This window comes from Garra rufa, chromosome 12, assembly GCF_049309525.1.
Source record: "Garra rufa chromosome 12, GarRuf1.0, whole genome shotgun sequence".
NCBI classification, from domain to species: domain Eukaryota; kingdom Metazoa; phylum Chordata; class Actinopteri; order Cypriniformes; family Cyprinidae; genus Garra; species Garra rufa.
Genome location: NC_133372.1, coordinates 47,025,200 through 47,040,973, shown reverse-complemented (window position 1 = coordinate 47,040,973; position 15,774 = coordinate 47,025,200). Strand labels below are relative to the sequence as shown.

Sequence of the window (15,774 nt, the reverse complement as noted above, 5' to 3'; positions counted from 1 at the left end):
TCTAGCTTGTTCTAAGCAAAAACTCACTTATTTTGACTTGTTTTTTTTTTTCTGAAAACAAGAACATTTTTACTCGTCTAGAAAATCTTTCTTGATTTAAGAATTTTGAGATATTTTGTCTGGAAACAAGACAAAAAAATCTAAGTAAGAAAAGCAAAAACTGTATTTTTGAAGGTTCTCTAAACCATTTTAAAATAACGTCTAACAGAAATGTGAGTGATGTATAAAGTGATGCATAAGTGTCAAAGATGCAAAAGTGTAATACTACTTTAAATTGTCATTTTCCCCAGGAAAATATTAAAGTTTTCCGTTTAGTTTATTTGCATTTTCGTTTTTTTTTCTGAGCAAAAAATATGCATTTTTACTAATTTGCAGAAGACACCCACTGAAATGTCATTCAGTGTCAATCTTGTCAGGTGTATTTACAACAAAAATCAATTTATGACAGATTAAAAGATGAATTACTCCCACCCCAAATACTAATGAGTAAAAATCTGCCATCATCCTAGGTTTTGTCCATATGAATTTTAAACTCATTCAAAACACAAGTAAATTGACTACGTCCTTAGTCTTTTATATATTTTAAAATGTCTGAATAAGCATGATGTTTAAAGTGTTACATAAATATTGTTACACTGAATGACTGTTACATTATTTCAACCAAATGTTGACACTTTATTCTACAAAAATGTATTTGAAACCTTAAAAGCAGACACTTACATCAAATGTCTTTCTATGCACATAAAACCACTTTCGTAAATTTCTTTTGAAGTAAACATCCTAACATCTTTGACCCGTGCCCGATAGTTAAGATGAAAGCTCACCACAAAATGAAAATTTGGTCATGGTTTGCCCTCATATTGTTCCAAACCTGTCTGAGTTTCTCTGTCGGCTTTAGCCATTCAATTTGATTTTTTAGTATTATTGTTATCAACATTGACAGAATGATGACAGATTTTTCTTCATTCATTTTTTTTGGGATGAACTATTCTTTAAAGATCAGATAACGCAGAATAAACAGTGTTAACTTCACTGAAAGAATGCTTGTTCATTACTTTAACAGAACCAGCAGCTTCTCTCAGACGGCTCAACATGTGTTTTGAGTCTTGAGCACATGTGCATCAGTCCATCGTGATTCAGCACTTTCACATGATGATGATGATGATGATGAAGAGTGTGTGTTAGTAATAGTTAGCAGATGCACATTTACAGCTGACACGGGACTGACCTGAACTGAAGCCTATTGCTCAAACGCTGATAGAGAAAGCACTCGATTAACCAGCATGAGCCGGATACGTCTGAGCTTTACTAAACCAGCACAAACTATGACCATCTGCTGTACCTGAGCTGAAAACTGAGACAATTCTCACTCAGAAACTGATAGTATATTCATAAATAACTACAAATAAGTAATGCATTCATTTAAATGTGAAATTGTGAAGATTGAAACCATTCCCTTGTAAAAGATACTTAAGGTTGCACTCTTAAAATTAAAGGCGCTTTAAAAGCGAGGCCAAAGAACATTTTTGGTTCCACAAAGAAGCATTCAGTCAAAGGTTGTTTAAAGAACCATCCCTTTCTTACCTTTTTACAATCTGAAGAACCTTCTTTCACCACAAAGAACCTTTGGTGAAACAGAAAGGTTCTTCAAATGTTAAAGAAACCATTTAGACAAAAAAAAAGGTTCTTCTATGGCATCGTGAAGTGCCTTTATTTTTAAGAGTGCAGGAAATGGCCACTGATTATTATTGTATTTTGTGTCCTTCTTTGTTTAAAAGTCATTATCAGATGTACTGAAGACAATCTCAGAGTGATTTCTACACTGTAAAAAGTTTTCACCAGTTTCAACTTAAAAACTTAAGTTTAGCAGCTGCCTTAAGCTTGTAAGTTAAATCAACTTAAGTCATTTAAACTCACAAGTTATATCAACTCGTTTTTTATTGTAATAAGTTAAAATAACTTGTAGTTTTAAGCTGATTTAACTTAAAAACTTAAGGCAGCTGCTAAACTTAAGTTTTTAAGTTGATACTGGTGAAAACTTTTTACAGTGTACTAAATCAGACTCTGCTATGAAGAACATTTATAGGAGAGTCTCTTGAAAAACCAGGTTTGAGTCTGACATCTGCTGGACAAACCATGAACTTCACTACTCACTGATCTGATGTCTTATAGCGCCACCTGCTGGATCGACAGCTGCAAACAGATGAAGAACAAGCACTGAGACCCCATTTTACAGTCATTAACCCTATAAAGCCTACTGTAAATGATCAATATGAGTGACTCTCATAATCTATAATCACACTTTCGATCATCTAATGTATATCTTAGAGCATTTTTTCCCAGGTAAAAGCTCTTTTAGTGAAATTATACAAACGTCCACCTTCAGCTGGTGCTTCATGTATGTTTTAGCCATTAAATCTTGACTGATTTTGATAAAGCAAACATTAGAATAAGTGTATATTTCTCGATGAACACTTACTGGGCCGAAACAGCGTGGATTTATTGATTGTCTTCAGTTTGATGCCAAACATAACGTTTCCCAAATTCAAAGTGAATTCTGAGCCAGTTCTCCTCTGTCCACACAACATGCTCCTCAGCAAAGGTGAGCTTAGTCTTTTCATTCTCTCTGCTGATGAGAGGTTTGATTACTGCTGAGTGCACTTTCAGTCCATATGTTCTTAAATGTGCTGAAACGGATCCTTACTCTGTTCAGTGCTGATCTGGCAACCAATTCCAGCTGCAGTGTTGAACCAGTTCCCATTTGAGAGTCTGCACATTATCCTGTCATCTTGTGCATTTGTCTTACGTGGATGACCAGCCTTATTGAGGGACTTGAATGAATTAGTGACACTGTAAAGCTGCAATAATCAAGAAAACACAAATTTGGAATGGGCAACTGCTCTTGCAGTGGCTAAAAAGAGGCGTCCCTTCATCTAAACAAACAAATGTTGTGGTTTCAGTCAACTTAGAGTGACCTGCAATTTTACAATCTCAGTGAAAATTCAAATGAATGCAGCCAGTTAAATAGTGTTTGTTAGATAATTAAGAAAATTAGCGCCAGGGTTGCCAGGTTATAACAACAAAACCCGCCCTACTTAAAACTAGCCCAATTGCATTCCAAGGGGGGTCCACCCATTAAAAACCGTGTTCCGGGGGATAAAATACACATTGTTTTGTCGGGGTTCCTCTAGTAAATTTATATTTCAGGAGCTAAATATGATGTTATTGGGGTCACTTTAATCCGTGGACATCAATAACAACCTGCAGCAACTGTGTCAAAGTAGCCCAATTCTGATGGAAAATCACAGACCTGGCAACACTGATTAATACCAATAACTTGGTTTAGGCTAGAAGGGATACAGCTCTGGCTACTGGGCATGCACACATCAATCTAATGATATTTTTAGCACACTGTACAACAATAATACTGTTTTTGTATAGTAAGGGCTAAGTTTAGGGTTGGGGTAGGTGTAGACATTAATAAAACACATCTCTTAGGTAGAAAAATCCATTTCATTGTAAGTTTCCAGTCACAGCTGTATCCCTTTAACCTACAACCCAAAAACTTGTAACATCTGTAAGTGTTTTCTAATTTTTTTACTTAATCAAATATCTCATTTAAGTTTTTTACACTGTGCTTCAGAATACAATTCAATTATAAAAGTCTAAAAACTGCCCTTCTACTCCTGTTAGGATAACGTTAAAACAGGACTAAGCAGTGACCTTGAAATTTTGGAAATTTTAGGTTGTTCTATAAATCTGATATCCATTATATAAGCTATAAAACCTTAAAGGATCAAATAAATGCCAACGTAAACATGCCAACTTTTTTTTTAAAAAGCCTAAAGGTTCAATAAACTGTTCCGTTTCTAAACATTTGAATGTTTTAAAACCATTTTTTAAACGTTCGGCTTTAGAGGGTTAAAGGTTGTGAGATCAATTACCTCAATACTTAAAAACAGAGGATCTGTGATTGAAAAACAGCATTAAATCAAACAACTAATGACCTGTATGATGACAGAATATATGAATGTGCTCCAAAGGCAATGCAAGTCTATTCCTGAAGTGCTTCGTTTTCATATTGATGCATTTTTTTAATCATATATGTGACCCTGGAGCACAAAACCAGTCTTAAGTAGGACAGGTATATTTGCAGCAATAGCCAAAAATACATTGTATGGGTCAAAATAATAGATTTTTCTTTAATGCAAAAATCATTAGGATATTAAGATCATATTCTATGAAGATATTTTGTAAATTTTCTACCATAAATATATCAAAACTTTATTTTTGATTATATGCATTGCTAAGAACTTCATTTGGACAACTTTAAAGGTGATTTTCTCAATATTTAGATTTTTTTGCACCCTCAGATTGCAGATATTCAGCTTTCAGGTGATGTATAAATCTCAGTTTCGAGAAATTGACACTCATGTCATCCTGGGTCACATTTTTAACCTTTTAAACCACAAAAGACATAAAACACACAAAACTAGTATGTATGTGCATGCAAAAGAGTAATAAAAACAAAAACCTGCAGATGCATTATTTTATAAAATGTTTTATTTGTTTAATTGGCAGCTAACTGAAATGCATGAGATTGTATAAGATGGTGTGTAATAGACACTGTCCCAAAGAGAAACACCAGTAACACTTTCAGGATCTGATATAAATAAAAACAAAAGAGTGACACGTAAGCGGCCATTACTGACGACAACGGGCCTGAAGACGGGATTGAGCCGCGCACACGTTCTCCACGTTCATATTGCGACCCCAGAGAGCGTTCAGTGGCAGCTTCATAGCCAAAGCAATGCAACAGCAGAGAAAACATAAGAGCTTCAATCACCGTCACACAGGATTGGAGAGAAAAGTCCTTCTTTGGAAATGCCTCTTTTCACATGATCAGTGATTTGATTAAGAAACTCCATCCATCATCCAGACTGTGGAACCAACATGAAGAAGATGAGCAGACACCCGTGAAGCAGAGCCGTCGTTTGGTTTCATCTTGTGCTTAATTTGACTGAATCAAATGCATTCACATGTTCTCTATTCCAGAATTGAATTACACATGAAGGCAACAGAACGAAACACACACGTCTGTACTGGCGACTGGAAGGCACACGTCACGTTTCTTTAACCAGCTCTGATGACGGAGTGACTAAAGCCAGTGTCTGTTTACTGTGTGAGCAAAACAAAAATGACCTTAATAACTGAAGAAGCAACAATAACAGAAAAACAACTAGTACATCTTTACTCTGAGCTAAACAACAAACTACATTATCAAAAGGCAAATAGTCGGTATATTGCAACTCTCTCCACTAAACTACCTCATCATCATCATCATCATCATCATGCATACAATGTCACTTCCTGTCAACGGCCACCTGATTGGCTGACGGGGGCATGTGACACACTGGCATCTCGCAGGGAACAAACGGCCGTCTCTGTAAAGGGAAGACGTCACGCCGCGGCCGGAGAGAGAACCACCCACGGATAATTCAAACAGTCTGCATTTGGACAATTAATGATAATTTGAAATACATCATAACGGCTAACAAATTGTTCTGAACAATCTATGACTAAAGTAGAATTAAAATAACAACCCATAGGTAGTTAGTGACCAACTAACCAGTTTAAAATTTAGACAATCAGATTAAAGTTTAAAGTTTCGTAATATGGAATATACACTGCTGTGCAAAAGTTTGGGATTAGTAAGATTTGTAATGCTTTTTGAAAGAGACAATTCAGAAAATACAGAAAAAATTAATATTGTGAAATGTTAATGCAGTTTAAAATAGTGGTTTCTATTTGGACATACTTTAAAATATAATTTATTTCTGTGATGCAAAGCTGAATTTTCAGCACCCTTCAGAAATCATTCTAATATGCTGATTTATTATTAGTGTGGAAACCTGAGATACTTTTTCATTATTCTTTAATAAATAGAATGTTAAAAAGAACAGCACTTATTTAAAATAGAAAACCTTTGTAACAAACACCTTGTTCAAAGTTTGGGGTCAGTACATTTTTTCTTTCTTTCTCTCTTTGAAAGAAATTAATACTTTTATTTAGCAAGGATGTGTTAAATGGATAAAAAGTGATGGTAAAGACTTATTACTATATTCATATTGTTAGAAAAGATTTCTATTTTGAATAAACGCTGTTCTTGTTAACTTTTATTCATCGATGAATCCTAAAAAAGTATCACAGGTTCTAAAAAAAATATTAAGCAGCAACTGTTTCCAAAATTAATAATAAAAGTAATAAATCAGTATATTAGAATGATTCTGAAGGATCATGTGACACTGAAGACTGGAGTAACGATGCTGAAAATTCAGCTTTGCATAAAAGAAATAAATGACATTTTAAAGTATGTTAAAATAAAAAAAAAAGGCTATTTTGAATTGCAATAATATTTCACAATATAAGTTTTTTCTGTATTTTTGAGCAAATAAATAGAACTTTGATGACCATAAGAGACTAATGATTTAAACTTCTGAGCAGCAGTGTGTGTTATTAAAGATGGCAAACTAATGATTCTGAACATCTATGACTAAAATCTAATAAACAGAATGACCCACTGATAGTTAGTTACTAACTAACTAGACAGCCAGACTAAAGTCTGCATTTAGTTATAATATGGCATATATATTATAAAAACGACTACAACAATACTAAAGTATGACTACATTTATAATGTACATTTAGTTATAGAACTCGTTGAGTTTCTCTCTCCAGCGGTTGACTTCCTGTTAGCAGCGATTCTCCGGAGTACAAGCGAACACGGCAAAATCTGACCCGATATTCCCCGAGCGGACAGACGAGCGCAGACCGAATCGTGGGATTCACCAGGAGCAGCTCGACTCGACCACGCTTGTTTCCCGTGAGTCACTATTTGGCAGCGAGTGAATGAGATTGTGTTCAATTAAATATTCATTGATTCAGTGACTCAGAATCCGAGCGGCTGTCTCTCCTGGTGGACGTTACGGATCCCACAATGTGATTTCAGCTCTGCGCGCGTCGTCCGATCGGAAAGCAGTTGCATATTCATTTGCCTGAGTGCTCGTTTACTCCAGACGAAACCGGCGACTACAGCTCGTCGATTGTTTTCCTCCCCGGTCGGTAAAGTGCTATAAGAGACGCCGCGTGTGAACCCGAGCCGCTGCGCCACAGCCGAGCAGAAGAAACCCTTTAGGTTCTAAACATCAATGATTGTGAATTCAGATTTCTAGAATCTAGAATAAAATTAAGGCAAATACATTTGAGAAACCGAAGCTCTGAAATTAACTACGCTAGTTAACTAGTCCTCTAGCTGTAAAACGACTACCGTTGATCTCTAGAACTCTCAGCGACGTTCCTCCGGCCGATTCAGATTTGTTCAGTCGAGCTGTGAAGCAAAGTTACCCGAGTTAACTCGCTCACGCTCATCATTAACCGGCGTCCGGGACACTCACACCGTCTGTGGACCGATCGCAAGCCGAGGCCTGCCGTATCGTTATATTAAAAATAGTGCAATTTTAGACATTTATATAAATAACTCTAAAATCGTGCTTTAAGTTTGTTTTTTCAGCTTCCATATACATGTACAGTATATATATATTTATATAGTAGCCTATATACACACACACACCCTCAGAGCTGGCGCTTCGACACGCGGCCGACTCTTTCTGACCGCAAACAAACAACTGAACAAACACTTCCAGTCCGATGCAAAACTCTCACGAGGAAGTCATGCACATTTACTGACGACTGTGATGAAGAATCACAAGACTCCAATTAACGTTTCTAAACGGAAGACCAGCTGTTCTCCATCGCTCAGGGAAACGGGCCGAAGGGAAGCGGTATGTGTTTGTCGTCGAGTTTGAGTGCAGATCGAGGACAAAGAACACGTAAATATTTATAGAAAGTCTGAAGCGGCGTCTCTCAGTGTCTCTCGTGAGTCTGTTGTGCAGCCGCCCCTGACCGACAGGAAGCAGCGGCTGATTCTAGACGTGCCGTGCTTTCTCTTTGTCTTTGTTGCGTGCGTTTCTGCTGTCCGTGCGGCTGATGTGGATGAGGCCCTGCACCAGCGCCGGCGGTGCGGAGTGAGTCTGTGTGTGGCGCGGCAGTGACGTGGGGTGGTAATAGTGGCCGATGACCTCGCTGTACGCCGGCGGAGCCTCCTCTAGGCGCCGGGCGCTGATGCCCGCGTTGACGCTCGGCGGGTGCAGAGAGGCGTCGATGAGCGGACTGTCGAAGACGGTGCGGTTGGGTGGCGCTCGGACCGACTCGCGGTTGAGCTCCAGCTGTTGCTCCGGGTCTCGCAGCTGAAGGGAACACGGGCCCTGGTACGGCGGAGGCTCCTCTCCGTCTGACAGCGAGATGGTGGGCGGGAGGTCGATGATGGCGTGCGGCAGGTACGGGTACGTGGGCTGGAAGCGGGACAGACGCTCACGCTGAAGGTACGACGGCACCCGGTCCGGCGGTCGAGGAGCGTAAACCTGCAGGAGACAGACGGGATCCTCATCAGAACAAACTCTCATGGTGCATCTTCACTTTGTACTAGGGCTGTCAAAAGGGTTGAGAAACTACAGTGCCTTGCAAAAGTATTCATTTTTTCTCATTGTGTTTTGTTGCAGCATTACTTTAAACTGCTTTAAATGATTTTTCCCCCACATCAGTTTACACTCCATACACCATAATAATGACAAAGCACAAACCAGATTTGCAAATTTGACAAATGTATTAAAAATAAAACACTGAAATAAGTAAATTGCATAAGTATTCACTTCACACCCTTAACATAGTCCATAGTTGAAGCAGCTTTACAGCCTCAAGTGTTTTTGGGTCTGATGTGAGCATCTTTGCACATCTGCATTTGGCAATTATCTGCCATTCTTTGCCTCACCTTTTCTCCTCTCCATCTCTGTCAGCTTGGACATTTTCTAGAGTCCTAGTTGTTCCAATCGTCTTCCATTATGGAGAATGCTTCTGTCAACCTTCAATGCAGCAGATTTGTTTCTGAACTCTTCTCTAGATCATCGCCTTAACGCAAGTCTGTCACTGAGCTCTACAGGCAGTTATCTTGGTTTTTGCTCTGATCTGCATTTTCAGCTGTTAGACCTTTTCTGAGAGGTGTGTGTCTTTCTAAATCAGACTCATGCAAATGAATTTGCCACAGTTTAACTCCACTCCAAGTGTAGGAACATCTAGAAGCAATGTGAATGCTCCTGAGATAAATTTCCAGTGTCCCAGAAAAGGGTATGAATACTTATGCAACGGGATCTTTTCAGTTTTTTATTTCTAATAAATTTGCAAAGTTGTTACAAACCTGTTTTGTGCTTTGTCATTATGGTGTATGAGATGTAGATTGATGTGGGGAAAAAAAGTAATTTAAAGCAGTTTAACATAAGGCAGCAACAAAACTAAATGTGAATAAAATGAAGGGGTATGAATACTTTTGCAGGGCATTGTAAATTTAAAATTTGTACATAAATCTGAATTCTATTCGAATTTAAAATGCATAATTTCAGTTGGGGTGAGAAATAAAGCTTTTGGCTTCTCTCCTGAGGCCACAAGAGGGCGCATCGAGCAAAATATTACTAATGCACATTTATTCAACGCAATGAAATAACATGACTATCTGTGAAAAAAGTGCATAATGTTAGAATAATGTTTATAAACCAATTATAATTAAGTTGCTTAAACAACTATTTAACAAAACAGCATCATGCATGAATCTGTGAGTTTAATACAAAGGACCAAAAGCCAATCACAGAGTACTTTTTTCATTTAAAAACATGAGATGCAGTGGGATGAGGAAAAACCCACCATAAAGTCTCGAGATATGTTTTTTTTTTAAACTTGGACACCTAAAATTGCAACTTTTTTGCATTCGAATGTGGGTTCTTATTTTGAATTTGACAAATATTCAAAATGTAAAAAATTTGACAGCCCTACTTTGTGCTCTTGCATATTTAACTTACAGTTTTATCTGTAATACAATTGTATTTCATGCACAGTCTAAGTAGCTGACCAGGTTTACATTTGACTGCAAGCTGTATTCTGTGTAGTTATTATTGAAATAAATCATACCTCGCTCATGGCACTAGAAGAGCTGGGACCGTCAGAAGACCACAGACTGCCCTCCTGCGAAAACAAGAAAAACAGATTATACAAATTATATAGGAACACGAACAACAGCAGGACAAACCAAGAACCTCTGATGATGCTTCTTATTAATTTAATATTATGTTGATCACTTTCAAAAGGAGTTATTGCTAATTTTATGTCTGTCACTCCACACTTTCTGCTCACATAATACAATGATTTCAGCTCAAATCAGGATGTTATGTTTACTGATTTTCACTCATCATTACATTACTTTAGATCTTTACTAGCCTCTTTATTTGTGACCCTGGACCAATAAACCAGTCAACCATGGATGAATAAGATTTCCATTGATGTATGGTTTGTTAGGAGAGGACAATATTGGCTGAGATACAACTATTTGAAAATCTGAAATCTGAGGGTGCAGCAAAAAAAAAAAAATCACCTGCAAAGTTGTGCAATGCATATTAATCAATAAATATGTTTATATATATTAACAGTAGGAAATTCACAACATATTTAATGGAACATGATCTTAACATCCTAATTATTTTTGGCATTAAAAAGAATTTTTTTTAATTTTGACCCACATCATGTATTGTTGGCTATTGCTACAAATATACCCGTGCTACTTAACACTAGTTTTGTGGTTCATGTATCACATTTCTACATTAATTTCCTACAGTTCTGTTAATCCAGAATCTCTGAAAGCATCATTTCTCAGAATGAATGCACTGGTCGCCTCTCACACATTTGGCTCTGTTTCAATCGTGATTCAATTATGATAACATGATGAATCATAATGCCTTTGATCATGACATTTTTGCAAAGTGTGTCATATTGTGAGGAAGCTGATCTACATCCACTAGGTGTCAGGATTCCTTCAGTGAGTCTTTATAAGGATGAGGAATTACAAGGAAGTTACTGTCCGGTCAACTGCTAAATTATCTAGATTAACACAGACACACAAACATGAGCAAACCTCAAAATTATGGGATGATTAATAACATCACACACACACACACACACACACACACACACACACACACACACACACACACACACACACACACGAGCGTCATGAGTCAGTGATAATGTGACCCAGCTGAACCTAAAATTAGATCAGTTACTCCACAGAGATGCGACGCACGGAGTGAGACTGACATCAGTGTGTGTGAATGAAGCCGTCACAGACAGTGTGTGTGTGTGTGTGTGTGTGTGTGTGTGTGTGTGTGTGTGTGTGTGTGTGTGTACCTGGTATTCATCACGTTATGGGGAGCAAATGTCCCCACAAGGATAGGAATACCAGTAGATTTTGGACATTTCTCAGGTCCCCATGAGGAAACAGGCTTATAAATCATGCACAATGAGTTTTTTTGAGTAAGTAAAAGTGTGCACAATCTCCTGTGAGGGCTAGGTTTAGGTGTAGGGCCATAGAAAGTACGGTTTGTACAGTATGAAAACCATTACGCCTATGGAATGTCCCCATAAAACATGTAAACCCAACACGTGTGTGTGTGTGTGTGTGTGTGTGTGTGTTTCTTACCGACGGCAGGGGCAGGTGTCGTCTGCGCGCTCGTCCGTGCCGGGAGATGAGAGATCGCGCAGACAGTCTGTAGTGATTCAGCAGACATGTGATCACCACCACCATCATCATCATCACCACCACGATCACCAGAATCTGAACAAACTCCAGCTGGGCTGCAGAGACACAGACACAAACACTGTTAATCACACTGAATGCATCTGTACTGGAATAAAGGTGTTCCTAATATAAGTGAAAACTTGAGTAAACATGAAAGTAAAGTTCAGAAGAGACTCAAAAAATATCTGATTCAAAGTAAGTTTAAAAAAGATCTTCAGGAACTTTGTTTTACAGTAAAATTCACACTTTAAAGCAAGAATAACACTTTTTATTTCTACTACTACTACTACTACTAATAATAATAATAATTCAGAATCACTACTATTTCCAAAGACCAAACCAAACTTTAAACAATTCAGATAAACTCCAAAAACAATTAATAACATCTAGCAGATACACTGTACACACACACACACACACACACACACACACACACACACACACACACACATTTATACCCTAGTGTTTGGGGTCGGTAAGATTTAATAATGTTTCTGCTCGCCAGTGCTGCATTTATTTGATCAAAAATACAGTAAAAAATTTGATATATTATTATAATCTAAAATAGCTGTTTTCTATGTGAATATCTGTTCAAATGTAATTTATTTCTGTGATCAAAGCTGCATTTTCAGCATCATTACTGCAGTCTTCAGTGTCACATGATCAGTGTTGGGGGTAATGCATTACAAGTAACGCAAGTACGTAATAATGTTACTTTTTTCAAGTAAGTAGTAAAGTAACGCATTACTTTTTAATTAACAAGAAAATATCTGAGTTACTTTTTCAAATAAGTAATGCTAGTTACTTTTACCCCATTTATTGATTAAAAGCTCTCCTGTCTCCATGTAGAGAGAAATTGTGAGTAAGATGTTCCTTTAGTTCTAGAATAAATGTGAACATGCATTAATTCATCTCACTCACTAAAAAACAGATAGAGTATTCCTCAAAATGAATAAAAACCTGCAATAATTAAATATGTTAAATAATACAAATATCCTTTATGTATTTAATCCCATTTTATTAACCGATGTCTTTGCTGCCGACCTTCGATGATCCAATTCATCCATACTAATAAGCAGAAATGACTCAAGATAATCTGACATTTGTTTTCCTTTTTTATTGCTAAAGAGTTGACATTTGTTCTTCTGCGTCAATTTACTTTTCTCTACTTTTCTTTACTTTTCTGGTGTAAAAAGGCTTTTACATTTGACAAAAATACAACTTTTTATATTAAAAACAAACAAGCAAGCCCTGCCCAGATTTAAAAAGTAACACAAAAGTAACTAAGTAACGTAATGTTTTTTAGGGTGTAACTCAATGTAATGCATTACTTTTAAAAGTAACTTTCCTCAACATTGTACATGATTCTTCAGAAATCATTCTAATATGCTGATTTGCAGCTCAAGAAACATTTCTGATTATTATGTTGAAAACAGTTGCGCTGCACAATATTTTTGTGTAAACTGTGATAGATTCTTTTTCATGATTTGCAGAAGAATAGAAAGAACATCATTTATTTTAAATATAAATCTTATGTAACATTATAGATAGTCTTTACTGTCACTTTTGACCAATGCACCCTTAATAAATAAAAGTATATTAATTAGTGACCCTAAACTAGGGCTGGGCGATAAAACGATAACGATATATATCGCGATAGACAAGAGATCGATATCAATAAAAAATGTGTTCGATAAAACGTTCGATATTTTGTATTCTTCGTCGGCCCGCCCAGCCCCCCTTTAACGTTCAGTTCATAGCGCCAGATCACAATAGAAATTAAGGTTATCTTTCCTACAGAACGGGTCCATGTTGTTGTATTAAACAAACTAAATAGCCTTATGTTATTTATCTTATTTACACGAAGGCATTTGGTTTCTGTCTCTACATGATCGCGCATTTACAATGTCTAATCACAGACGGGATCGCGGACTCCATTCATAAAAACGGACTTTACTATAGGGCGGAATGCCGCGGAATTCGTCGATTTTTGGACGAATAAATCAAAAGTTGGTCTGTTAATTAATTCAGATCGCGATATGGACTAGTGTCTGTGAAAACTGAAATGCAAAAAGACCGTTTCAATAAGAATCCTGCATGTTCCGTTTGCCTTGTATGAATGGAGGAGACGCGTTTTATTTTCACTACACGCATACTGCACACGTGACGCTCCCGCTAATTTTTGGCCTTTGCATCTCACATGAACAGACAAACTCCAATAAATACATCTCCAAAGCTGCTGTGAGTGTCACTTTTTGTCAATTTTACCGTTTCATTAGTGAAACTAGCATCATTCATACTGTATTACACACTGAAACTTCACGGCAACCTGTCAAAATAAAAGTACGGTTTAACATGTAACAGAACAATATTAGTCTTGTATTACTGTACAGTATAATGTAGGTGTTTATATGTTCACATTTAAATAACTTACATAAAACAATATATATATGATAAAAATAAAATAAAGAGTCACCACTTAATTGTTGAAAAAATACTATTATTATTAAACCTTTTTTAACTGAATATCATTTTTATCATGTATTAATTTTAACAGTAAAGCTCTGCTTATTTTTATTTTTAAAAATAAATCTGTGATTTTGCTTTCATTTGATTATCAGAAAAATTAAAACAAGAATTTCTGAAAAAAAAAAAAAAAAAAAAAAAAAAAAAAAGATTGTAAGGCCCTATTATTCAAAATGTTGAAAGTTTTGGACTTATTTTTTCACTTAAATAGATATTTTTGTTATTACACAAAGTATAGGCTAAAGTACCGGGAAAGAAGTAATGTTGGCTACTGGCAACCAGCAATCTGTGCAGAAAAAAATATAATCAGCCAAGAACTTTGCAACAACCTCTGACCTGTGGTCAAGCCATACTTCTGGGCCATACATTAGCTTGACCATTCACTTCATCTACAATGAATAGGGTTTGAATTGAGGATTAAGAGATAATTAAGTGTATATTGTGACTTTAGACTTATGTTTACATTTTAATTATTTGAGTTTTCCATGGTTGTTGACATTTCTGTCTTAATAACTGAGGGGATTATGATCAGAGGCAGGTTAAGTTTAAAATAAAAATGCTTGAGTGTAATATATTTTTCTCCTGGTCCTTATTTTAAATGGGTCATAAAAATATCAATAATTATCGATATCGACCGATATGAAACACTGATATCGTGATATAGTTTTCAGCCATATCGCCCAGCCCTACCCTAAACTGTTAAATAGATATGCAGATATTTTCATAGTTTAGTCAGCATCAACGTTAAAATACTGATCTCAACTGTACCATCACATATGCAAGTATAACAACTGACGCGAAACTAAATGAAACAATATTAAGCAGACAAACCCAGTGTCCTGAACCTCCAACAGCCGTAAAAACACACAGCAGCTTCTCTAAAACACTATGAAGAGCGTCAGACTCACCGCTGCAGTGCGTCTGAACACACGGATGAGACCCGTCCACCGCATGGAGCTGCATGATGCTACATCCACATCCACCAGAGTCAAACTAACACTGAGGCTCCTGCATTCCCACACACCCCTGGGGCAGATGGGTATGAGAGGGACGGGCCTGAGCGCCGCCGGTCTAGACTGAATTGTCTGAGCGAGTCAGTTTTGCATATGAAAACAAAAAGAGTGCGAGACAGCTGATGGTGCGAGGACGTGAAGGGAGCCACGAACGCAGAACCAGACACAAACACACATTCACAATGACTGACTGTATACACACACACACACACACACACACACACATATATATATATGTGACCCTGGACCACAAAACCAGTCATAAGGTTAAATTTTACAAAACTGAGATATATACATCATTTGAAAGCTCAATAAATAAGCTTTCTGTTGATGTATGGTTTGTTAGGATAGGACAATATTTGACCGAGATACATTTATTTAAAAATTAGGTATCTGAGGGTGCAAAAAATCTAAATACTGAGAAAATCACCTTTAAAGTTCTCCAAATTAGGTTCTTAACAATGCATACTACTAATCAAAAATGACATTTTGATATATTTA

At 36.8% G+C, this 15,774-nt stretch overlaps 1 protein-coding gene across 1 annotated transcript in view; it reads right to left on the bottom strand.

Annotated features, from left to right (window-relative positions):
* Positions 1–4,545: 4,545 nt before the first annotated feature.
* Positions 4,546–15,774, bottom strand: part of pmepa1 (prostate transmembrane protein, androgen induced 1) — a 30,321-nt gene continuing 19,092 nt past the window's right edge. The window contains exons 2-4 of the mRNA XM_073851402.1: positions 11,636–11,790; positions 10,075–10,128; positions 4,546–8,480 (exon numbers count right to left, since the gene is read on the bottom strand). Coding sequence (XP_073707503.1) covers positions 7,986–8,480; positions 10,075–10,128; positions 11,636–11,790 — 704 coding nt within the window. The 3' untranslated portion in view covers positions 4,546–7,985. The remainder of the gene's footprint in view (positions 8,481–10,074; positions 10,129–11,635; positions 11,791–15,774) is intronic.